The sequence below is a fragment of the Corvus brachyrhynchos genome, unplaced genomic scaffold (assembly GCF_000691975.1).
Source record: "Corvus brachyrhynchos isolate BGI_N302 unplaced genomic scaffold, ASM69197v1 scaffold178, whole genome shotgun sequence".
Classification (NCBI taxonomy): Eukaryota; Metazoa; Chordata; class Aves; order Passeriformes; family Corvidae; genus Corvus; species Corvus brachyrhynchos.
Window position 1 is genome coordinate 566,302 of NW_008239304.1, and position 25,226 is coordinate 591,527.

The window sequence follows — 25,226 nt, forward strand, 5'->3', positions numbered from 1 at the left end:
ATTATTACAATGGAATTTTTAGTTTACATTTGCAATTAAAAGCTGAAATAATGCTGTCAGAAGAATCTCAGTATGTACTGAAACTTTTTAAAGAAATTACTGTGGCATGCTATGTTTCTATTATTGCTGTTGCCACAAGACCAGACTGAAGTGTTGGTAGCTTTAAACCATACTTTTAAAAAGCTTTTTTCCCCCTTTTCTCCAGACTGGTAAATTAGAACTGAAAACTGGTTAACATAATCCTGGTTCTGTCTAGCCTGGTGTGATGTCTCGGGCAGGGGAAGAGGGGAATGTCCAGGGCGGGTGACAGAGCAGGTGTGTGTCTCCTTAGAAGACTCTGGTACCTCCCGCAGTTTGTGACTGGGATTTTTGAACCCACCAATGGGTAGCTCTGGTTGAGGCCTGCAGGCATTAAAAACAGCCCTCTGGTGCGCTCTCTGTTTTGCTTTTGATTTTGTAGACCTCTATCTTATCCTGCCTGCCTTCATTGTTTCTGTTTCATACTGAAGAAACGTATTTCTTTTAATTGTTTGTTGCTAGAGAGCTCTTTTATATCTTGTATTGTCTGTGTTAAACTTTGCTTTACTTTTCCAGTTTCTCAAGGACAGAGAAACAGATAGAACTTCTTGCAGAATTCACTGTGGATCTATTTTTAAAAAATTAAATTGTTTTATGTTTTGCTTTATGTTGTTTCCAAAAATGATAAAAGTGTTTTGCTTTTTCCTAACCTTTGCAGTTATATTTTCAGACCAATAACTCAGTCCCTAATAATTAATGGTCAACTTGGAGTCCATTTCTATATATCTATGTAAAGGTCTGAATATTTGTATTTTTTTCAGCATAAGTTGTTCTCAAATATCTACAATGAGATTAGTTTGCTGGTTTTAACACCTGTTTCCTCAGTGAAATGGTTCTGCAGTTTCCTAATTCCTTAATCCGTTTGTTACTTTGAGTAACTTAGTGTTCCTGGAGTGCACTGTGGTGTTCAGAAACTGCTGTCTCAGAACCCTTAGAAATAGGGATTGTACTTTGCCTGTCCCAACAGAGGTGCCTGGGGTGTTCTGTTGGCACTGCACATCCTTAGGAAACAACAGCTGCTGATTCATACCCTTTGTCTTCTATCTTTAAACGGTGTACTGATATGACAACTTCTTTTGGCAGCACAGCATCTTTAATAGTTTTTGGCAAGGGAATGTGTCAGATGCCTTTTAGAATTTCAAACATGCACCATTATTAGATCTCTGTACTCTCATCTCTTTTAAGTTCCTATTTAGAAGAACTCTAAAATGTTTATCAAACATGACTTTTCCTTTGCAAAAGCAGCTCTGTATGTTTAACCTGTTGTTTTCTTGGCTTTAGAACAATTTCTGGCAGTTTGCTATGTACAGAAAAATAGAATTGGTCTTTAGTTCCTTGGACCCCTCTGGAATCCCTTCTTAAAAAACAAGTGGTCCTTCCACCCACTAAAATCACAAAAACTTGCTGTCACTTTTGCCAGCTTCCAGTCGCTTGATAACAAGGCAGGTTTCACTCAGAAGTTTCACACTGCAGTTACTTGGTATCTTTTAGAATTGGGGAGTGATAGCCCCTCATCTTCTCCCATTTGTCACTCTTTCCTCTGTAACCTCTCCTGATGTTTTGCTCTGAGGAGTAAAAGCTTCAAGTGGCCTGTAAAGGTTTTCAAGTTCCTGCATGGTATCAAAAACTGATTGTAGGGTTTTGTTCAGTCTGGGGATTTTTTTTCCTCAGTGGTCTTTCCTTCCCTGATCACTTTGCTTTTTACTTTGACCATCTGCTTCCCTTCTTTGGGCACAGTTCCTGTTCCTGAGGTGCTGGTCAGTGTCAATGCACTTCTGCAGATTTTTCCTCTGCGCTCTGACCTGTCTGTAAATGTTACATTCAGTGACTGATTCCATTTGACTCCTAAAGCTAGACTGCTGGTTTTACAAAGGTTGATGTTTAAATGCTAGGAGCTTCCACCTGCCCACAAAAATAAGTTTAATTTGAGGTGTGTATTTAAAATTGTTGTACTGAAGTTCAGTACATTCAATCTTAATGTTGTCATTGGGCACTGAATCTTAATTTTGACTTGTCTTTTTGGCTTCACTTCAATATTTTCTTATTGTATGTTGCTTCTTTTTTATGGAAGTCTGTGGTAGTGGACTGCTGTCTTTATTAATGAACTTGGTCAATAGACTTGCAGAAATAAAAGTCACCATTAAAAAAACCCCAGTATTTGAAAACAGCGTTTTGGCTCAGGCCTTGTATGGTCCTGGGGACCACAGCCAGAGTTGGGTGGCCTTGATCAGCTGCATGAAAAAGAATATATTAAAAAAGTGATCTTGGCCTCTTCAGTGGGATATTTATCCAACATACTCATAACTGCTGTCTGTCATCACAGTTACATTGCTGGCCTTACACACCTCAGATGTCATAGCTGTGGCTACCATTGTAATGGTGTTGGTACTGATATTGTCTAATAACAGAGTTTACCTTGCTAGTTTTGGAAATTCAATCCCTATTTGATTGGATTATTTAATGTGTTGATATTTAGTTTTATGACTCTCCTATATATTTTGTATCAATATCTTACTTTTTTAATCTTCCTTCCATCATATTTCTGGTATGTCTGTTTTGTCACTGTCCTTGATTAAAAGCAGACGTTCAGGCTTTATATCTTGTGCTGCTGGCATTTATGCCAAGCTGTATATAAATGTCTGGGGGGTTTTTGCATATGGGTGTTTGCGAGTCAGACTGTGCACTTGACTGACTTACAGTGACTTCTCAATTGAATTCTGAAAACTTCAGTCCACTATCTTATCAGACATACATAGTTTCTGTGATTCCATTCCTAATGGAAGTGAGAGAATGTGCTCTTACCCATCTGATGTTTCTTCACCTGCTATGTTGCTTAAAACTCTTTAACAGAGTATTTTATGGATTCCCACTACTCCATGTTTCTGCAGTTTCTAAAGAATCTGTAGTCCTCTTCCTAGAATTGTTTTTTCAGACATGCATTGAAGCTTCACCTCATCCACTTGGTTGTGGGAGCATTTCAAGAAGGCTGCAGTGCAAGTCTGGTCTTTAATTTACTCTGTTTTATTCCAGATCTTTTCTCCTACCCCACCCCATGTCACTGGTTTCTACATGGCTTTTCAGTACTACCACAGAATTTCTAAAGAGACCATCAAGGCATGTTTTGAGGGTGACTGCTTTTGCAGCTGTCATTTAATTCAGCATGCAGTCCTCTTACACAGCAACCCCCTTTCTGACTCACCCATAATTATTGCTTTGAGTTTTTACTCAGCGGGGTTCCTGCTTCAGAGAGGATATCCTTGCTAAAAGAAGGTTGTGTACTGCAGTATTTACTCATTTCTGTGACCTGCCTTGTCATTGCCAAGTTAGGAAACCTAAAATTGTTCTTCTGTTGGCTTTGAGTTGGATTCAGTTCAAAGTTCATAGGTAGTGAGATTTGCATGTTCTGGGGTTTAGTTGAAACATATTGCAGACCTAGAAAGTTAATTGTTTTGTATGTCTTCTCTGCATTTTTCTAATGTTTGGGAAAATGATGGATTACTCTTGTTCATCTTTTGTCCTGGGGAGGTCATTGGAGCCTTACTTCTGCTTGTCTCTAAAGAAATATGTTTGTAGCTTAGGACTTGCTGTAGTGACCTCACTGTCTAACACAGTCTCCTCTTGCTCTTCAGGCATCTGTTGCAGTTGATGGGCTGTACAGGGCTCTGAGCAACCTCGTCTAGTGGGAGGTGTCCCTGCCCACGGCAGGGGGCTGGGAACTAGATAATCTTTAGGGTTCCTTCCAACCCAAACCATCTGTGATTCTGTGATTACTGTCAGTAAAAGTTTGTAGCAGGACACATAAACTATTCATGAGGTGGTTTTGGTTTGGGATTTTTAAAAAATATTGCAGCTGTAAGGAGGAGCTCTGGTGGAGAACAGCTTTTGCAGACTAAGGTAATGGAAGTATATAATTTGGCTGAGTTGGTGCATGCTGAGTGAGTTAGGGTTGTATCCCGTGAAAAGATTTCATTGTGGCCTCCTGAGGGCACTCTATCCTAAGGCATTATTGTGTTAGTAATGTCTCGGTGAGTAAAGCTGTGTTGTTTTAGGGAAGTGGAGTTGCCTGTGTAGATGCAAAGCTGATGGCTGGCATCCCTGTTACTTGTTTTGTAAAACCCAGTTCCATATAACCTGAGCTGCTGGAGGTTGTAAGGCATGACTTTTAAAGATGGAATGGATTTCAAACTGAGATCAGTAAAATTTGGATAGAAACTGGATATCTAAATCCCAGCTTGCAAAATCTCTTTGTTACATTATTAACTACAGTTAAAACATACATTGTAATGATTATTTATTGCTGTAGGACAAATTTTCCTACTTTGATGCGTTGCACAGTGTGAGAGAGAGGTTGTCTTGCATGACACTGGAAGATATATTGTCCATTGCAGTTATGTGACTTTTTTTCTGGAGGCAACAGTGTAGTTGATTTAAGTAAAGCAAAATGAACTCTTCAAGGTCAGGTGCACCCACTTGATTCAGTTAATCAATATTTGAAAAGACTGGTCAAGTATAGTTGTGGAGAGAAGTCATTGGGTGTGCTTAGTGCCTGAAGAAGTAAGAACTCTAAGTCCCAAGTCATATTTGATTTTCACACACACATTGTGTTCAATTTCAGATCATACACTAAAGGCTCCTTTTTGCTGTAGATATGTCTCTTAGTAAAAAATGCTGCCTGTACCTTGCCAGACATCTTTGGGTCAGCATGACTATAATCACAACTGTTCTGGTATTTTTATGGTTTTATTTTTTATGTTAACAGCTCCTCTCTGTTAAAGTCTGGGATATTTTTTGTTCATTGTATATAACAAAATTGCCAGTTTGAGTTTGTCGGCACCAAATGCAGTGAGACATCATCCAAGTAGAAGCCACCAAAGCTTAACTTGGTATCATTACACACACATTAGGGCAGTGGGAGCATGGGGGGCAGATGTCACAGAGCAAATGGAGTTGTGTGGATGTTCCTCAACATTTCCCAGGCTGCTGGTACTGAAGTGCCCCTTGCATGTGTAGCATGCTGATGGGTTTGAAATTGCTGCATGATTTAAAAGAAATTGTTTAAGAATAACTGCAAACCGATTGTATGGTATTGCTGAAGCTTGTTAGTGAAGCAGTTTGATGTTTTGGGAATTCTAACTTGCAGATCTCCCAGCTCGGTATTTCTAATGCTGAATGCACTAAACTATATGTTCCAGGTCTGTGCTGGAGGCTGTACTCTCGACACCTGTATGCCCATGACCTGTTAAAAGCTCTCAGTTGCAGTGTTTTAATTCTCCTCTCAATATGACCTTTTATCCCGCTTTTTCAGATAGTTGGTAAATTTCTACTGAAAACTTCCTGCAACTTCAGAGAAAAGAAGGAATACAGTAATTTCTCGTGGTTTTTTTAGATGTCATTTAGTGTGCATGTATGATTTTTGATGGTGAGATGTCCCTGCCAGCAGCAGACTGGAACTGCATCCATTCTCTGCAGGCTCTTGTAACTCTGTTGTTGGAAGGCATATACAGAATGGAGAGTAATTTTATAGCTCACCATAATTTTCAGGACACCAACATGGAGATGTCCTTAATTTGCAATAGATTACAGGTGTGTTGCCTGGTGTATAGAAAGTCTTCTCGTATTTCCAGCACCTTTCTAGTAGCTCAGATAGGTCCTGTGTTTGGCAATCTGGGTTTTGTACTCTCAGTTCTCTAGAAATACTCTGTGATGTCTGGGCCAAGAGTTGTCCAAAAAAGTGACAATATGTTTCCCTGAAACGACGTTGTTAAATACATAGGGAAAAAGTCCTACCATAATCCATTCAGTGTGATGAGATTTGTAGAGCTCCTTCTTCAAGTGTTGTAATCATTCTGTGCAGTGGCCATGTACTGTTATTTTTTTCTGCTTTCTTGTTCTGCAGCTGTTCCTGGACGATTTATGCTACTACAGAACTAGAAAGTGATAGCAGTTACATACTTGGCCCAGGGTTACCTGTTGCACTGCAGTTGTTTTATAAAGCACAACATTTCTCCTTCTAGGTGGTGTTGAACTGAAGTTCATTTGTTTCCATCTGTATGGCTGCTGAAATCACTGCTGTACAGGTACTGCTGCTCACAGTCTGGCTTTTTTGCTCTAGACGTGACTGAGCATTATGTTCCAAACACATTTTTAGTAGAGATACAGTGCAGTATTAGATAATTTTATGCTTTAATCACTTCTGTTAAAGGATGCAAACTGGCTTAATTTTGAGTTGCAAGCTTTAAGACAAGTCAAAGAATACTGTGTGATGTCTGGAATACATTGTAAATTCCTTGGGGCAGGAATTGTGTTTCCATCTGCCTGATGTGTTTTACATGCTCATATTTCTGTTCAAACAGAAAATCTGTGCAGAGGGAAGGCCATTTCTTTTAGTCAGTTCAGGAGAATGAGATAAATGTCAGTAAATTCTACCCCTTGCATGTACATTTGAATTGTGAGGGAGTGAATTAGCCAACATGCATAATCGAAGCAGGCATTTCTAGTCCTGCATTAGTTTGTAGTGCATGGTGTGGGTTTGGCAGCTGGGTCATGCAGCCAGAGCATGCAGCTGATCCCCTCAGCATCATGGCATGTTGGATAATGTGAGCTCATGAAGTAATTACATATGAAATCTGTTTGGGCTACTTGCAGAGGTGAGGATGTAGCTGTCCAGATGTGGGGGATCAAGGCATTTCTTAGCATACACCCTAAGTGAATTAAAATAGACTTTGAAAGTGCTGATAAAGAAAGAAACAATGATTTATAAGCTGGGGTTTCAAGCTAGACTGGTTTTGACCCCCAACCACCAGCTGGCTGTGGTGGAAGAAAATTGTGTATGTTAACTAATTGTTGCTGTTGCCTCCAAGCTGCAGGATAAAGGCACTGTGTGCTAAGGTGCACCACCAGCTGGAAAAACCTTAATGCATGTGGAATTTTGCACCTCACTGCTGATACTCTTGACAGAGGTTTCTGTCATCATCCTGCTCATCGTTGCATTGAGTCTTTGATTGCTATGAATATGCTTGGACTGATGAGCTTCCTAAATAATTTGAAGTCTTCCCATACCTAAACTGGAAGTCTTGTAAAAAGTCAAGGCTCCTTTTTTTAGTCTTAAAAAATGACAAAAATACACTGTCAGGTCATACAAACTATCTTTGGACTATGTGGAAGGAGATTAAACTTCTGAAAGTTACTTTGATGCTTCCAAGAATTTTTGTTTTTTGGCTTGAGAAGTTCATTTGCTTATGCCACGCTTCTATCTCTGATTTTGTAAGGCCAAACAGTCCCAGTAACTAAGTAACAGAACAGCTGAATGTTTTCATAAAAACAGTGTTGCTGCTTAGAGATGTGATTTACTACTTAAGTGTGTCTCTACATATATACAGAGGCAAAAAGTGATGATGACCTCATCTTCAACAAGCTCAAAAAGCAGTCTCAGTATTTTAGTCCCCAAGCCAAACGTACTGTGAGCAGACACAACTCCAGTGACTTCAGCTGCAGTATTGCCATTAATGTCAGTGCTCACTTAATTGCTGACAAAAGCCTGTTTGTAGTGATCAGTGCTTGAAATGTAAACCCAAAAGAAAAAATGGATCATCTTGCATCTTTCCTGGTATCTTCACATTGAAAAAAGGAGAAACTAGTTAATAGTCAGGATTTTATAAGTAATTTTTTTTTTAAATTTTGATACTGTCTTGTTATCAGGCTCTTAAATGAATTTAATAGTGCTTAAACCATGCCCTTTACTTATAATCAGGTGTGATGACATATTGCAATTATTAGAAACACAAACCAGACCTGCATATTTTCTAACGTATTAAAAAAAAAGTATCTTCCAGTTCTTCTATTTGGCAAAAGTTTCTCAGAATTTATGAGTAATGTTCCTCTGTTCTGTTCAAACAAGATTCCAGGTCACAAGCAGACTATTCTGATAAACTGTAGTTTTTAGATGCTGCATATAGGCCTCATTTATCTGTATTCATAATATTTAAAATTTAAATAATATTTAAAATCTTACATTTGCATGCTTGTACTGTAACAGTTATTAATCTTTACCAGAAAGAAAAAATTCTATTTGTGTAATATTTATTGATGTTAAACCCACATTATATCAGCACAACAGTCCAAAGTAATGATAATACATTTTTTATAAATACAAATAAAAGGTGGCAAAATAATGCTAGTGAAGCTAAACTAAAAAGTAAATTAGCATGTCACAGTTGAGGAAAATTTGGCAAAAGATATGACATACTTCTAGAATAAAATCAGATTATTCCCACCTGACAGACTATGACATTAATCTAGATTAACCATCCCCATTACTAGTCATATCTTGCACCAGAATAGTACTACCTTGTGTGCTAAAGTTTATTAGTCACTAAAAAACGAAACAAACTTTGTGTACTTACAAAGCAATACACGTATAGCAGTAATGCAATATATGGTGTACACAATTACAAAATTAAAAAAAAAACAACAAACAAAACCCTAAGTACAGGACTTCTGAATAAATGAGCTGAGATAAAAGATTTCAACACTTTTATTATAAATAATGAAAGATACCATATATGTGCTTCATATAAGGAATACAGTGTTTTCCTTTCCTAGCCAAGTATCATAGCTCGTACCATCAAACACTCATTTTCCTTGTCAGGCCTAGTAATTCTTCCATCCATTCTTCGTCCCTCCCTTTCAACTTAAATTCATTTGGTTCTAATTTAAAACTACCTAGTCAGGTGTGACTTAAGTGGGGCTCCACTTCCATGTGGATTTGCCTTGCATTCTGAAAGCAGCCTTCAGGAATTTCACCTATGGTGCACAGACTCTACCCCTTGAAAGAGTTGTCATTTGCCTGCAGTCAGGAGAAGGAAAAAATAAAATCTACCAGAGACATGTTATGTTAAGAAGAAAAAACAAAAAGGAGCAAATTGGATGTTTTTGCCTATCTTCATTTTCTACTTCCTCAGATTTGCAAACCTATCACCTGTGGTGTATACTCGTCACTTAAATCCGTATTGCAGTTTCAACCCATTTTTCACTTACTATACATTTCTAAAATCCTCATACATATTACACAAGCTTTAAACAGTCAAACATCCCATAAATACACTCCCTAGTTTTCAGCTCACCTTAGAATTTCAGAATCTTGAATGGCAGCATTACAAGGTTACAGACTGCTGTCGGAAAATCCAGAGTTTCAACCTCTTGCCCAGTCCCCCTCCCACCCCTTTGCAGTAACTCACTGCACTGGTTCAAACTGTCAGCATTTTTTCCCCATCTAGTTACCAATTTCTAATCTGGAGTAGATTGTTACTATGTGTCAGCTCTTCTTTGTTCTGCAGAAGTTAAATTACTTCTGCTTAGACTGCCATTGCTGTACATTTGTAAATAAGCCTCCTCCTAGATGGTAAAAAGGAAAAACACAAATGAATTGAAAGTTAGGATGTTGATGTCCAAACTAACAGCATTGAAAGAAAGATTTTTTTTTCATTGTTGTATAGAAAGCAGTTTGCAGAGATACAGCATTTGCTTGCATTTCTTTTCCTTGTCCCTTCCTGTTTTATAATATTGCACTTGTTCATCGTAGCTGTCAGAATATGTAGCCATTTTAGAACTGTTGGTAAGCCTTGAAGAAAACATCTTGCACCATTAAGATTGTGTAGCATCTACTTACTGCTTATGAAGGTATGTAGTGAAAAATCTTTCTCTCTGATGCATTTTGGCCTCTATGAAAAGGCTTATGAAGCAACAAAGGTTAAGGAACTGGTGAGTGTGATTTGTTGTGCAATGTGTACATTTCTATTAATAATCTATCTATTCTTCTAATTTGGTATAATGAATAAGGAATATATGGTTAGTGTGTTTGTTGTTTATCTTTTGTACATGAAGGTGTCTGCCCTTGCATAAAGTGACATCGGAGTATCATTGGTCAAGGCAATGGCTTTCAGTGTTTCTGCTTTGAAAGAAAATGATGGAAGCGGCAGTTGAATCTACAGATCATCGCTCTCTACCAGGCCAGGCTGCATTGTCAGGTGGACTGGATTTGCTTCTGGCTGGAAAGCTGCTTTGATGTCTAGTCCTTGGTCACAGAGAGCAGCGTATCGGCTGGCTGAGGGCCGCACCTTCTTTGGCTTGGTCTGCTGAGGGGGTTGTTGCCACTGAGCTGTAGATTAAAAAGGAAAGAAAAAGTGTTAGCCTTCCTGAGCCATGCACCAAAGTGTGCCAGATGCTCAGTCAACCCTTTGTGAAGGAGATACTAACTTCTGAGAAGCAGAAAAGCATTATATCAAAGGTAATTTTGTTTAATTTCTTGGCATTGTTGTTTTGTTTTGTTTTTTTCTCAGCATCTAGTTTCACCTTCAAATGTGGTAAGTAAATACAACAGTCTGTGTTACTTTTGGCATTGTTTTCTACATTTCCTTGTGCCACTGGGAAGGGTGACAGCAAGGAGGTTGTTCTTGTGTAATCATATTACAGTAACAGGCCTGTTCTAGGGTTAGTTGTTGCATATAAAAGGAAATGATCTGGTTGCTGTTGCCACCTCTTGTAAGCTGAAGAATGCTGAGCCGAGTCTCTAATTCACAATTCCCACTTCCACCACCAGCCCAGAAACCATCCTTTATCAGTCTCTCCCCTTCCCCCTCCCCCTTAATCTTTGCTATGAGAAGACTGGTAAGAGATACTTCTTTAAGAAAACATTCACTATGTAAGACACTGCTTTGGAACAAACTGAGTAATTAAGCAGAAAGCCATAAAAACATCTACTGTACTTTTGGTAGCTGTCACAGGTGTATTACAGACTAATGTACAAAAGAATACAAAAGGTTAGGGAAGTGCCAGCAAAACAACAGTAATAATGATCCACAAAAATCATATAATCATGCCGTTATCTGTTGTTAATTAGCTATATTTAATGTACTAAGCAAAACCAGAAAGCATGCAAGCTTGTTTGGCTTTAGGTGTCTGAAAGATGGTAAAATATACTTTGACAGAGCATTTGTTGTCTTGAAGTGGATGTTTACTATTGAGGAGAAACTATAAACAAAAGAAAGAGAGACCAATGTAAACCATTCTGTAAACAACCCAAAACTTACAGAACTGTTGCTTTTGAGGGGATTAATATGATCACAAAAATTGAAGCCACTTACTATAAACATCCAACCTGGCAGTGCAAGACACAATCCCAGCCTCATTCTTAGCTGAAACAGTGTACCAGCCAGCATCCTCCTTTGTAGCTCCCTGAATAAGCAGGCAAATGTAGCCGTAGTTATCCTGGTGCATGCTAATCAAAAGAAAAGTAGAAAATTACTGTTTAAATCACAAACCAGTGTAGACTATCTTAAAATGGCATTATAAACAGACCCAATCTTAGTTACAGATTGATTATAGTCCAATTTTAATTAAAATTTTAATTAAAATGGAACTTCCTCTGAAATTAGCAAGTAGAAAATAAAGCCTTGCATATGCTTGACGATTTGGCAGTTAATATCCTGTATTGAAAACTAAGAAGAAAAAACATATGAAGTAACTTTTCTTTCACAGTTATGGATTAAGACATCTGGAGTAGCAGGAACACCAGATCTTACCCAGACTTTTTGTGGAAAGGATAAAGAAACTCGAGGAAGATCTTAAAATATAAAATATCGAATCTTAGTTGCTTAACTGTGCAGCAGAATTATGAAGCGGTTTCTGCTGAAAAGCACATAGCATTCCTTTGGAACCTTGATTTTCACTAGCAAATTTCTGTAGCCTTGGTTCTGGAAGAGCAAAACTACTTCTCTCGCTTAGAGTGCAAAGGTAGTTGTGTAAGTCTAAAGATGGAAAACAAGTAATGTTTTATTTCTGGTTCAGCCACCAGGCTGGCTGCAAGTTTGAGTAAATGTCATAAATTATTACAATCACTAGTTAATATTTATGAGATGCCCTTTACACAAAGTGTTCATGTGACCTTTTAGGTTTTTATTTGTTTTACAGGATAAATCATCATTGAAATTACACATGGGGAGATTATTCTAAGTCAGTCTAACCTCACTCGGTCAGTGTTGTATGTGAGTGACTCATTCTCTTTCTTCCAAAATATCTGAGGAGATGGCTCCCCTGAGATTCGACACTCCAGTCGCACTGGGAATCCCTCAGTCACACCTGTGTTTTGTAGCTTCTCTATAAACACAGGTGCTTTTTGTACTTCCTTAGCTGTGAAAATAAAGATTGCAGTTATGTTGACATTTTCTATGAAAACATAGCCTTTCTTTCAGCAGTGTGCTAAAAAGAATCACGAAAGACCTAAGTGGCAGGAAACCTAAGCACTGTCTTCATTAATCACAAAGTTCAGTCCTGGTTCCTCTGAAGAAAACAGTCCCATCATTATTTTAATAGGGGGAAAAGCGAGTGCTAAAAAGCTGATTCTTCTCTAAAACAATTGAAATGTAGAGCATGACAACTAGATAAACTGGCTGCACTATGCTTGGTAAAATGTGCTCCTTCATATTCCACAAAAGTATGAACTTTTAACTGAAGAAGGAACTGCTCTACCAGAAGTCTGAAGTCTACCAGAAGGCATTAAACTAGAAAATGGCTGCACTATGCTTGGTAAAATGTGCTCCTTCATATTCCACAAAGTATGAACTTTTAACTGAAGAAGGAACTGCTCTACCAGAAGTCTGAAGTCTACCAGAAGGCATTAGTCTGATGTGCTGTGAGATGCACAAACCGTATCCCACTGGTTGCCCAGGGGTAGGTGTGTGTCTGCACAGATTGTCATTACAAAGAAACATCCAGGGAAATAGTCTGGTTTGTGGCCTCAAGGCCAGCAGCCCCCTTTTATTAACTGTGTGCACAGACATTACACACCAGTCCACTTATGCCACAACACAACGTGAATAGGTCACCTATAAATATACCATACTTCTGTTACTGCCAGGTTTCTTTTTCTTACCCCCCACTCCTCAATGTGTCATTTGACATCACTCATGTTTTCTTTTTTTACACTATCCTGGCAATGCTCAGTCTGAAAGCTTAGCATGAAGATGTTACCTGCAACAGTGAGCTCCAGGCTGAATGAATTTTCACCAGCTCGATTGCTGGCAATGCACGTGTAGATTCCAGCATCTCTGGATGTGACCGGTTCTATGATCAAGGAGTGCACCCCATTCTCTCGCACCAACATTTTGTGAGAGCTGTCAGGGCGAATTGGTCTGCCATTAAGTTGCCAGCTTAAGTCTGGAGTTGGTAATCCACTAACCTTGAGTGTAAAGAGAGTAGTGGGAAATTGTTTCAGCCACATGAAACACTAGAGGAGTCCTGACTTGTTACTTCAGGGAAGTTTGGTTTGGTTTGCTACTGCAAGTGTACCAAAAGATTTAAAGATCTAATTCTGTCCTGATTTACACACTGAGTCAGTTGCAGTCATTTACTTACTTTCTGGCCAACTCCCTGAATTCCATGATGTCTTACGGGTGCGACTGAAAAAAGATCAGTGTTTAGATAGGCTAGAAGCTAAATAACAATATGTTGCAAAACAAAAGGCAGGGTGACACCTTTTGTCTTTTTTATTGTTTGTTCTTCAGGTGGAATGAGAAGATACTCCTTTCTAGATTAACTTATGGTTGGAAAACTTGCAGACAAAAAGATGTTAGCTGACTAACTACTGGTCTCCAAAGTTCCATTCCACTGAGGTGTGTGCCCCAGTGACAGCACCACCTGCACTAGTTAATGCTTGGTCTGTGTGAACAAGTCTTGTACTTTTGAAAGCCATGCCACTTGCTGTGGGGACTGCTTTAGAGCAAACAGCTTCTCCCAAATAGGTCAGCATAAAGTAAACAGAAGTCACCTAAGCCTGAATTATTTCTGCTCAGCAGAGTAATAAATCAGGTTTATACTGTTTGAAACTTTTAATGGGGGTTCAAAACTCAAGTAGTAAAAGGACTTAAAATGTAGAAACACATTGTCTTTATAGTGTGTGCTGCTTCCCTCCACACCCCAGCAGAGCTGCATTCTATAAATCAGTTTACTGTGAGCTCTTAAGATTTGCCCGAAGCACTTTCATTGGAGGGGAGGCAAACTTTTATTGTCCACTTACTCACTCATAAGCAATGAGATTAATTACCCTACTAACAGGGCCGAAACTGCCAATAGGCAAAATAGCTTTGAAAAGAAGCCAATGTGGTTTTTGAGTCAGCTGATGTTATCAAAAGGCTGCTGCTACCCTTTGCATGACACTTGCCTTGCAGTCCATCCTGCATAGTTTTCCTTCTTGAACAGTCAGGTCTCCAGGAGCCTGCAGAAAATGAGGCCGGAAGAATCGTTCCTGAATTGGTTCATTTTCATCACCACTGTCCCTTGATCGAGATCGTGGTCTTAAAATAACATGAAATAAAGGTAAATTATTTTTTTTCTCTGCTAAATCAGAAGAACCATAATCACTTATAAGACTGATTTGAATTTTAAACCACTTCTTTGACCTGTACCATAATCACCCCATATTTACACAAGTGCTCTGGTAGCAATTGGCCCAGATTGAGTTAATTATGACACTGCAGTTATTTAAGTACTTTCATTTAATTGACATGTTGTGACAAACTATGACCTATAAGACAATATTGCTACAGAATAATTGCTTGTAATATTAATTCATTTTATAAATTATAGTATTTTTGCTCAGTCTTTAAATCACTGAAATACAAATAAAACAAGTTGGCAGGCCGTGGCATGTAGCTTCAGTTCCCCATTTCTAGTGTCCTGTGTATTTAATCCCTTCACTGCTGCTGATTACACCAGAAAGTACATGGACTGTTCATTAATCACGGTTCCCTTTCAGAAAATAACAGTAGCTAAAACCTAACTCATCTCAATTGAGAAGAGACTTCTCACATCAGGCTTATCTTCTCTTGTTCTGCACTAGTGAAGACTGTACAGAAAATTCGGTGTATTAAGTTGCTGTGGATATATTTATTCCTCAGTTAACGTGGTTTTTTTATGAGATATTCTTGAATATTTTCAACTCCACCAAACTGTGGAGTTGAAACAATGAGAATTTCAATTGTGAGCAATAGGAAGAATAACTTTGGTTGCTGATTCTTTTTTATAAAGGTACCATAAACAGTTTGATAAGTAATAAAAAGGAAAGAAAAATAACTCCTGTCCCCATACACAGTATCAATCACCTTAAGCTTCGGTATCATTTAATCAATTTTCAGCATTGGCTATTCTTGCCCATTAATTTAATCCATCAAATCTTTTTCTAAGGGGTTCCTCATTTAACTAGATTTTTGTTTCCATTGAAATTAGATTATTCCATTTGTGTGATTTAGTAGTCAAAGAATCTTGAAACAAAATTTTATATCCATTTTTGTCCTTGCCTAATCAGCTCCAGTGGGTTCCATTCTGGAGCCAGCTGCTGCCTACAGTAACGTCCTGTGTAAAGGAAGAGGAGCTACTCAAATATCCTCCAAAGACCACTTTTATCAATGACACATTACAGTGAAATTCTCTTTTCTGAATCCCATATTCTGTTAACTCTTGCCAGTGTTTCTCTTTTGGCAGCTGTTTGCAGTGTCCACGCTGCAGTAAAGGTGCCTATATGCGTTTTCTACTGCCCAAGGGCATTTCTCTAGGTTAAAATAGTTCACAACAAAAGAGCTTAAAACCCTCAGTGGTTACACTTGGAAAACAAGATGCTGTACTACTGCATGGAAGATAAACACTCCAGCTGCACGCTCTGCTGAGGCTGCGGTTAGAGTTGCTTGAGTTTGATTTATTTTGTCCTGCTCTGTTGTTGCCCTTTTCTCTGCTATTGCTCTGTTTGAATTGGCCAGGCATCACCTGTGCTACAGTAGTCTCTCTTATTAATAGTTAAATGTTGACTTTTTAATGATCACCACAGTTTTCCCACAGCTATAACTAAAGGCAAATGGAGGGGCTGGGGCATGGACCAGATATCTGGTCCATACTGCTTAATAATGTAGGGGGGTTGTCTAGATATCTGGTCCATACTGCTTAATAATGTAGGGCTGGATACTGAAATGGGAAACACAGACTGACATCCCTGCACACCCTAAGAGCTTATGTAACTCTTCAGGTGCCTAAATCCATGTCTGAAGCACCTCACAGTTTTTGCCACTTGAACATGTCAAAAGCTCCTTTTCAGTAGCTCCAACACTGCAGCTCATAAGCAACTGAGCTTTAGTTGGTGAGCTCCTAATCAGTTTTGCAGACATAGATGCCTCATGCAGGTAGATGGGATGGAAGATGGAGAGCAACAAGGAAAAACTGTACTGATATCGTTTGGTAATGAGTTCTGCAAGACCAACTAGAAATGTGAATGTATCTAGTCAAGTGAGTGCTGCACAGTGCAAGCAACTTGTGCAAAATCTGCCTCCACATTATTGATAAGTATCCAACAAAGTACAAGTAACTGGTGTTTTGTAAAGTCTTGTGAGGCTGAGCCAAACAGGTGAACTGGCACCACAGGAGTGTGAAAGCTGCCATCTCATTGCTGCAGCTGCAGGAAAAGGCAGCACTGGTCAAAACTGGGAGAGGTGTGTGTGTGGTATTTATACTAAATAAAATGGAAAACAAAGAACATCTGACCACAGATGTTGCATTTCTTTTTACCTCTTCGTAAGTTTACCCTAAAATCACAGACTTTTTTTAAGCCTTTGCCTTGAGAGGTGAAACTAGGGTCATTTCAATTCTAAAACATTTTGTGGTTTTAAACAAATAATGAAATGACTAGAGCCAAGTGCTTCAGATGTCTAGGAATGACAAATTGCAACAGACTGGAATACTCTTGGATTCATTGTGGGCTCTTCAGAGTTGCAATGTGGACATCACATTGCACAGATTAGTTTCAGCAGAACTGACATCATATACTAAATGTGTCCAGGGAGACTCCACGGGTTGGTACGGCACAATACGCTGGGAATTTCAGTGAGCAAGAAGCTGAAAAAGACTTTATGACTGACCATATGGTAATGATCACTAATTTGGAATAAAGGAGATTAAATTCAAATTAATCCCCTAATTGAGAGCAGGATGCTAGGAATGTTTAGTTTATAAATATTCTTTAAATCTCATGCATTTTAAGATTACTTTCTCATGCATTTTAAGATTTATTTGGGACTCTGGCTGCCATGCTTAGGTGACACAGTTTGTTGAGCACTTTGTCGTCTAAGGGACTGAGTCCAAGCTTTTGTGCACATCAGAAAATTTCAAAGTGGCCAGCCACATCAAGTGATGCTAAGAAAGTGATGTTTGTCAGCTAAGCAAATTTCAGAAAAATACGACAGGAGCGAAATAAAACCCCAGAGTTCTGCCAGAACACATTCTCTAAGAGATTAAGTATACTTCAAGAGAAAGCCTGTCAACAGTACAAGTCATAAAGTTCATTAAGCTAATAATTACACTTGTAATAAAGCAAGCAAACAAAAGATTTTGTTGCTCTCAAGCAGAAAAGCTTATAGAAATAATATTGTAATGCCATAGGAATATTACTTATCACAAGTCTATGGCAATAGATGTGACAAATATCACAGTATAAGGGGGAACACAGTAATTTGGGATATTACTTTAGAAAAGCCAATGGCAGGACTCTATCTTAGGAAGGTTTTATGTGCTCCCATTTCATCAGTCTTGGGTGAAGCCTCCAGTGGGAGTAGTGAGAACTGTCACTAAACAGAGATTCTGTGCTGAATGCTTACAGAAACTGCTCCTCCAGAGCAAAGATAATGGGATAAGCCCTTCACCTGGTAATTTTACAGGATGTAAGAATCCCCAATAATTGCCCTAATTTGAATTAAACTAGTCTATGGAAATCCTTTATTTATAATTCATTACTCACTGGACACCCAACCCAAAGCAATAGCGGCTGCTTGAGTGCCTGTCTCCATTAGAAAATAGAATACCAGCCAGAAACGGCCTTGGACTTTGAATGCATTTGGAGAGATTGAAAAGAGCCTCCTCCATTATTACCTGAGGGTTCTGTCCAGCACAGAAAGAGAAACACACACATTTTGTCCTTCAGGAAGCTGCAGGAGTGGCAGCTGCTTGATGCTTTCACCCCTACCTACATTCCTGTCATTTTCGCTTTTAAAGGTCTTTCCCCTTCGTCACCCATGTGCACTGACTTACTCAGCTGAAATGTGATTCTTCACGGCAGCTTCTCCCTTCAGGGGTTAACACGGACTTTCCATTTTTACCCATTATCTGCAGGTGCCAAGTGCATTAGTGACTGGACAGGCTACACCAGATGGCCCCAGCCTTTTCTATGCTGTTCTCACAGACCTGGCAGGATATTCCCCTCCAGAGGCACTCTGAGCTTTGGGCTTAACAGGCCTAAGGGTGACACATTGCAGAGGGAGCTGGTGGCCACCTTGGAGAAATGCTTGAAAATCCTTTTGGGGCTGCAGTTTGTTCCACGCAGGAATAAGTCTGACAAGATCTTTTAAACAACCAGCTTCATGTCCTAATACTTTATAGCTACCAGTGGGGGGAAGAGAGCCTGTTTTGCATGCAGCAGTTCTACAGTACATACTAGTACCACTACTAACTGTTACAGAAATCCTTTCCTGGTTGTACACTGACTGTGTAATTACATGTACTTTGTATATTAGTTGGGCAATATTGAGATTCTATGGCTGCTGTAACCATTAGGCAAAGCACACGCCTCATTACAGCAGAATCCAGAAACCAGAGCCCTCATACTCCCTTGAAAACAGTTCTGGTAACCAAAATGAATTTTTTTGTATCATCTAAAGCTATCTAAGCTGTGTTAAACAGCATCATAAATGCTTTGGATAAAGAAAAAAAAATTATTTGAAGGGAAAATTCCCTTCTAATGATCCAAAAACATAACCCAAAGCTTCATATATGAATAATTGCAAACTCACCAAAGATAAGTTTAGTACTTTATTTATGACTCATAATTCCTTATAAGAACCTGAACTGAAATATGAAATACTGAAATACTAAAATATTTCTAATGTAAATCTAATAAGCCTCTTTGACATGCAGTTATTTCTGCTGTTTCTTTAAATGAATACTTACTAGAAGCTGCAGAAGATAGAGGTTCCTGGTAGAATTCTAATCAGGTAAAATACTTTAAAAAAGCCTAAGTGACAAGAGCCTTCCCAACAGCTGATAGTGTAATTTGAGATACAGAGTAACTAGTGAACACCACAAAGAAAGGAAGAGGAGACAGGGAAAATGAAAGATATTTAGAAGTCATGTCATTTCAGAGGTTGCTTATACTTCTGAGCATGCAAGCTCTGCAGCAATTTTCAGACAGCAGAGGTCACATTTCTTCCTGAATGCCATGCTTTTAACACATTCTTTACCCTACCACAGATATTTTGCAAAATCCATATTATTAGAAGAAAAAAAAAAAGCATCAAATACCTTCTTATGTGAGGCTGACTTGAAGGTGACCAAGCACTGCGGCCTCTTTGATTTACAGCTTGAACCATCAGCCTGCCCGTGCAACTTACTCTGCCCTGTTAGGGTGATAGAGAGGAGCAACATTAAAAGACTTAAAATATGTAATAATAAATGTTCAACCTGATCTGTTCTTTTTTGCCTGCCTGTTTTATCAGGTTCCAATCTAACAGGGAACAGACTGGAATGACTGTGACTATAATACATTCATGGTTTATTGAAAAAGACTGTTAGTACCACTGGCAATCGAGTCCTTATTGACTATTATTGATGTGGGTGAGAGGTTTCTCTGTGTATGGAAAGTGGGAAGAACAGCAAGAAAAGTTCAAGGTCCTGAGAATGGCCCATGGTGAGTGTTGGCAGTTAACAACAGAGTTGCTGCCTCCAAAGGGGATTGATCTACTTGATCTGGTGGGCCCACAACTCAAAAAACCCTCATTAATGTAAAAGCCAAAAGAATTTGACAAGTACTTAACAGATCCTCTCTGCAGAGTGAACCTGGTTTGAGGAATTGCACTGAAAGGCACAGCTGTGCTCATGGACATTGGTGATAATTCAGGTTATTTTCAGTGAATGATAAATAAAACATGGCTCTAGTGTATTTGGTCCCCTTTTTTCTTTTACTTTGTGTTTTAGAAGACAGGTTGTCCACCTCAAGCACTAGTCCTAACAGATTTGGGATGGGACTGCCTGGAGCCAGAACTGCCGATTTCAGGGCTCTGTGGAATTCACCCTGTAAGTGTAAAAGCATCTGGTGGTCCTAATAAATAACAGCTCTGCCCCCTGGGCTGGTAGCAGTAAGGCCACATCCACGTCAGCTCTGCAGTGTATTTCAGCTCTAAGCTGTGAGCTCCACACTCAAGTCTGTCAGCATAAAAGTGACAAATATTTTTATCACAGTAATTGCAGGGTTGCAGATAGCAGTTCTTTAAGAACTGTCCAAAGCCCATCAAAAAACAATTTCACCAGGCTCACAAGCAGCCTTCAAATAGCAACAACTTTTGTGTCACTTCTGAACTGTTAGAAATGAAGTCTGTGTCCCATTTCTATTCCCATGACCCTTTTAGTCCACAAGAAAAATCCCCGCATTAAAATAAGCCATTGTGCAAGACCCACAGCAATTCCTTATGTAAAAGTGTTATTTTCCCCCTTATAAGACTATTAAAGACATCTGGAACAAATGAATTTCTATTTTGGGCACCACTGCATATTAATATTCTTCTGGCAGGTGATGAATACACATAGTTTGGGATCATTTCTGCATATCTCAATACAAGATGGTGTCACAAATGGAAACACAAAGGGCAATAAGGAATTTGGATAGGGAAGATTAAGCAGGAAGCCAAAGATTTTGGAAAAGTCCAAGGATGAAGAGGAAGGAAACAATGAGTGGGAAAATAATTAATGGGAAGATGTCCTAGAAACTAAGGGAACTCCAGCCCGAGGACTGTGGGTGTGTAGTGCAAAGAAGCAGAGCGGGATGAAAAGAACGAAGGTGAAAATAAGAGCTCTATGCGAGCCCATACAGTTCATGGAAAAAGCTCAGTTAAGGGATATGACCTCTAACTAAAGGCCTAAACCAGGCAAGGCATGTTTGTCTAGGCCCAGGGTCCATTCGCTCTGGATTAACTTCTACAGCAAATTTGACAACAAACCCCAGTGGTGTGTCAGAACTTTAATTCCAGCTCACTGCACTTTATGCTGTGGGCAATGGGGCCTGCTGTGTTAACTACCATGGACGATCTCCAGGGTCTGTCAACAAGGCATTTTACACACATAAATCCTATTATGTTAGTCCAGGTCATGAGATGGCATGAACTGGCAGAGCTTCAATGAACTGAATCCTTTGCTTTAATAAAACCCATTTCTATCAGCTGAGAACGTCTTTTGCTTTAGAGTTTGGCGATTCCAATAGCAATGACCAAAACACAGCAACAGCCTAGCAAATATCGACCAGTCCATCAGAGTTCTGATGTGAGCTCCCTTACATTTACATACTTCGCTTTCCTAAGGAAAGGTTGCCAAATTTGCCTAAGCTTGTGATAGCTTTGAGACATGGACAACTTTCCATTAGAATTGAGAAGGCTTTGCCAAAATTATTTCCACTCAGGATGACTTAAAAGAATTGGAATCCAGATCTTTGAGTGTGAAAGGCCAGTACATTAAGTCACAGCCCTTCTTTGCCTCCATTGTACTGTTAAATGCATAGTAAAAAGCAAGCAAATAGTGAAAGAGATAAGTATGTTTGCTTGGGAATTACACTGTAAAAAAAAGAATAGAATGGGCTTGGTGAAACACAGATGTTTTGTTTAGGGGAGCCAGAGAAGGATGCTTCTGGTTCTTCTCCAAAGAGGGGAAAAAAGCACAAGCACAGAATTTTGTCATTTAACAAAGTTGCTTTTTCAAGCCCCAATCTGGGAAGCACACAAACCCAGCTCATTTTAGTACATCCAAAAACCACTAACAAAGTAGCGCCATCAATGACCAGAACTGGTAACCTGGGTCACTGTTGTGTCATTGAATGAGCATTATCCAGAACAACAAATGCTCAAAAATAGGCCATAAATATTCAGGGACAGAGTACAGTGCCCAAACACAAAAGCAGTTTGTTCACCAAGTTCTCCAAGATTTTGGATCACACAGTAACACTACACAGTGAAACTCTGTGCATGCACTGAGACAACACTTAGAGGAAGATGAACAGGAACCACTTCTTACCTTGAGCACGCATATATTTTTAAACCTGTTGTGAAATTTCACAATTTATATGGTACCAAGTATTGTAACAATGTCGTCTATGTGTAAAAGCTCCCAGCTTGAACAATTCCATGGCCTTATGCTATTGCATTAGTATTTTTTTTACTTATATATGTAGAAATAATAATTAAACTACCTATATTAAAGCACTGCATTTTGTAGAATCTACCCAAAAGCTGCTCTCTGTGTGTTGCTCATGTGTACAGTCCCTTATATTCACAAGCCCTTTGCAGTATGAGCAGGACTGACAAGCTGCAGAGTGAGACAAAAATGGCAGCGTCATGCTAAGTAACCTAGCAACGTGCATAACAGAGCACAACACTCCTGCTTAGATTAAACTCTGTCTCAGTGATACAGTTTGTTATTCTGCAGTGTGATTCTGCCTGCAGGCCTAGTCTTGGCACGATATTTCAAACTACAGAGGAAAATAATTCATTACATCCCAAAAGTTATGTTACTGCTATGGTTTCTCACATGCAACTCTCCCCTTAATTTGCTGTGGTGTAGAAAAAGTGGATTGAAAAAGCTCCTTCAATAGGATGAGTGACCTGTAAGTTTGGCTATGTCTAATGAACTAGTGGGTTCTGCTGTTTACCTCAGCTCTTGGATTACATCTGCAAAGAAAAAATGGCATTGCTAAACCAGTAACACTCTGTGTTTCAGAAAAGCACTGTTTAAGATCAACACAGGACACCATTCTGCTACATAATAGTGCTAGATGTTTTTTGCCTTACAGACTTGCAATCTGCCTAATGTAAGCATGTTGAGGTGTGATATACTCCCACTCACTTCAAAAAATTGGCCTCAGTCAGTGAGTAGGGTCAAGAAAAGAAAGTTAAATGACTGGACTGGGTTACTTCTGCTGGTAAACTGGATTTTTTTCTCCCTTTATATATATGTGCTATCCATGCTCAGTTAGAATACCGAGATGTTATCAGCTGAAACAACTAGTGGAAGAGTAATTAAAAAATGACACCCCTCCCCCCTGAAACCTCAAACCATAGGAAAAAAACTGCTGTTGAGTTGCTAATCTCTTGGAGATAGAAGGGTCCCACCCTACTGATGCAAGATGAAAACAGAAATCTAACTTGCATACCTTATGGTGACTTCATCATTTAATTAAATCATGCATATGCGAGATGAGATAGTTTTCTGAAGATTTATGTCCAGAAGGATGTTTGCTCTGGAGCCAAACCTTCATTTACCTGTGGGTTAGCAGCCATAATAGTGTAATTCCCATCATCATCCAGGGTGGAGGCTGCAGTATGCAGTGAGCAAGTTCCATCAGGTTCTCTTTGAATTCGGTAGTGATCACTTCGTTTAGAAATTTGCTTCCCATCTTTAAACCAATAAATCTGCAGGAAAAAACACAAAGCACAGCTGGTAAGAGGTGGGTGCTCATTGTCACAATTTCTCAATTAATAGCACTAAAGAATTTTAGAATTTAGAACTCCTGAAAAACTATCTGGTAAGTAGTAAAAGAAAACTGCTTTGATCAGCTCCTCATTCCATGAGCCATTTTCACTAACAGTTACAAGATGATTAGTGGACCAAAGAGAAACAACAGCCTGAACATTTTCCAACAAAATGTACAGGTGCATAAGGGCTGAACATTTCAAGAACTGAAACTAAAGGTCATTACAAAGAAAAGATTACTAATTTCAGAGATTACTAATTTTACATTTATTTTGCTTAAATCTGAAGAAGTTGCAGAAAGAACTCGAGAATGCTTTTGCTCTCTTTTCAGGAAATAAAAACACAAATTAAAAAACCAAGATAATGATAGGCTTAATTAATTCAATGATGAATAAAATGAGGCCGTGATCTCACTGTTGAAACACCCATTTTTGTCTCGTATCCATTATGCTGACTGGACTGGACCAAAATGCCAGAGGGGATAGAGCTGCTCCCGCTGGCAGTGAGCAGCTCAGTGTGTGGAGGGGCCAGCTCAGTGTAATGACATGATTGAAACTAACAATGTCACCCCAGTGTGACAGGCCAGCTACACAAGTGGACAGCTTTGCAAAGTAATAGGAAATTCTTCAAAGCAAACCAGCACATCGACATCCATTAATAACTGCATGCCAACACCAGCACAGTTCCAAGCTGCACAGAACAGTTACACTGGCTATCAAACACAGGGCTTTTCCAGTCCTTTTGATACATAATTTTATTCTCTGGCTGACCCAAGATACACTTTCAATAAGCCAAAAAAATGATCTATGCAGGATACTGTCTTACAGTAATCCATGAATTATACAATAAAAAAATGTATTTTTAGTGCCTCAAACTTGAAGGGAAAAAAAAATGACCTAGCTTTTAGGATTTTTTTAAAGTATTATAATAATAATGTAAAATCCCAAACTGATATCTGCTGGAATCAAAAGTAAATATTGTGTATGCATGAACACACAGAGGAATATCTGAAAAATGTTATACTAGGAAGGCTCTACTCAGCCGCCCAAACCCATATTTAAGTAGAACATTATTTACTTGTCATTTCTGAAATGTGTACTACACCATAACATCAGTTGTGTTCAGCATTTGAGACACTTGTGCAGATGCCTACACCATTTGCACAAGGCCAACTCATTCAAAGTATAACTGTATTTGTCCTGGTCCTGCTGGGACTATTTAGCATGAGGAAAACACACACATTTTGCTCAGTCTCATTCTTGGAGTGGGAATTTAGGTCTTAAGAGTGAGGAAAGGGTGCTGGCTCTCTAGTAAGAAATGAAGTGACAAAGCAAAGTGTAATTCCATTCCTGATAGAGTTTAATCTGCTGGGTTCTTCATATGTGCCAACATTTCAAAGCTTGAAATTCACTCACTTGGGGGAAAGTTAAGGGTATACTTTTGAATTTCACAAAAAGCAATGGAGATTTTTTTTGAGAAAATGAGTGGAAATTTTCCTTAAAAATTTATTACTGCGTATGATTTATATATTAACAAGCATTATGTGTAAGTTG

The 25,226-nt window shown here is 38.9% G+C and overlaps 1 protein-coding gene and 1 long non-coding RNA gene across 5 annotated transcripts in view; one reads left to right on the forward strand and one right to left on the reverse strand.

The window, feature by feature from the left end:
* Positions 1-8,415: 8,415 nt before the first annotated feature.
* Positions 8,416-25,226, reverse strand: part of PALLD (palladin, cytoskeletal associated protein) — a 193,611-nt gene continuing 176,800 nt past the window's right edge. For all 4 annotated transcript variants that reach the window (XM_017740613.1, XM_017740611.1, XM_008638584.2 and 1 more), the window contains 7 exons: positions 23,463-23,612; positions 19,465-19,559; positions 14,294-14,426; positions 13,105-13,312; positions 12,099-12,264; positions 11,220-11,353; positions 8,416-10,234 (listed from right to left, as the gene is read on the reverse strand). In XM_017740613.1, coding sequence (XP_017596102.1) covers positions 10,062-10,234; positions 11,220-11,353; positions 12,099-12,264; positions 13,105-13,312; positions 14,294-14,426; positions 19,465-19,559; positions 23,463-23,612 — 1,059 coding nt within the window. In that variant the 3' untranslated portion in view covers positions 8,416-10,061. The remainder of the gene's footprint in view (positions 10,235-11,219; positions 11,354-12,098; positions 12,265-13,104; positions 13,313-14,293; positions 14,427-19,464; positions 19,560-23,462; positions 23,613-25,226) is intronic.
* LOC108448274 lies at positions 10,228-12,192 on the forward strand. Its single transcript, XR_001864112.1, has 2 exons — positions 10,228-10,363; positions 12,046-12,192. It is a non-coding gene; the product is annotated as an uncharacterized LOC108448274 (long non-coding RNA).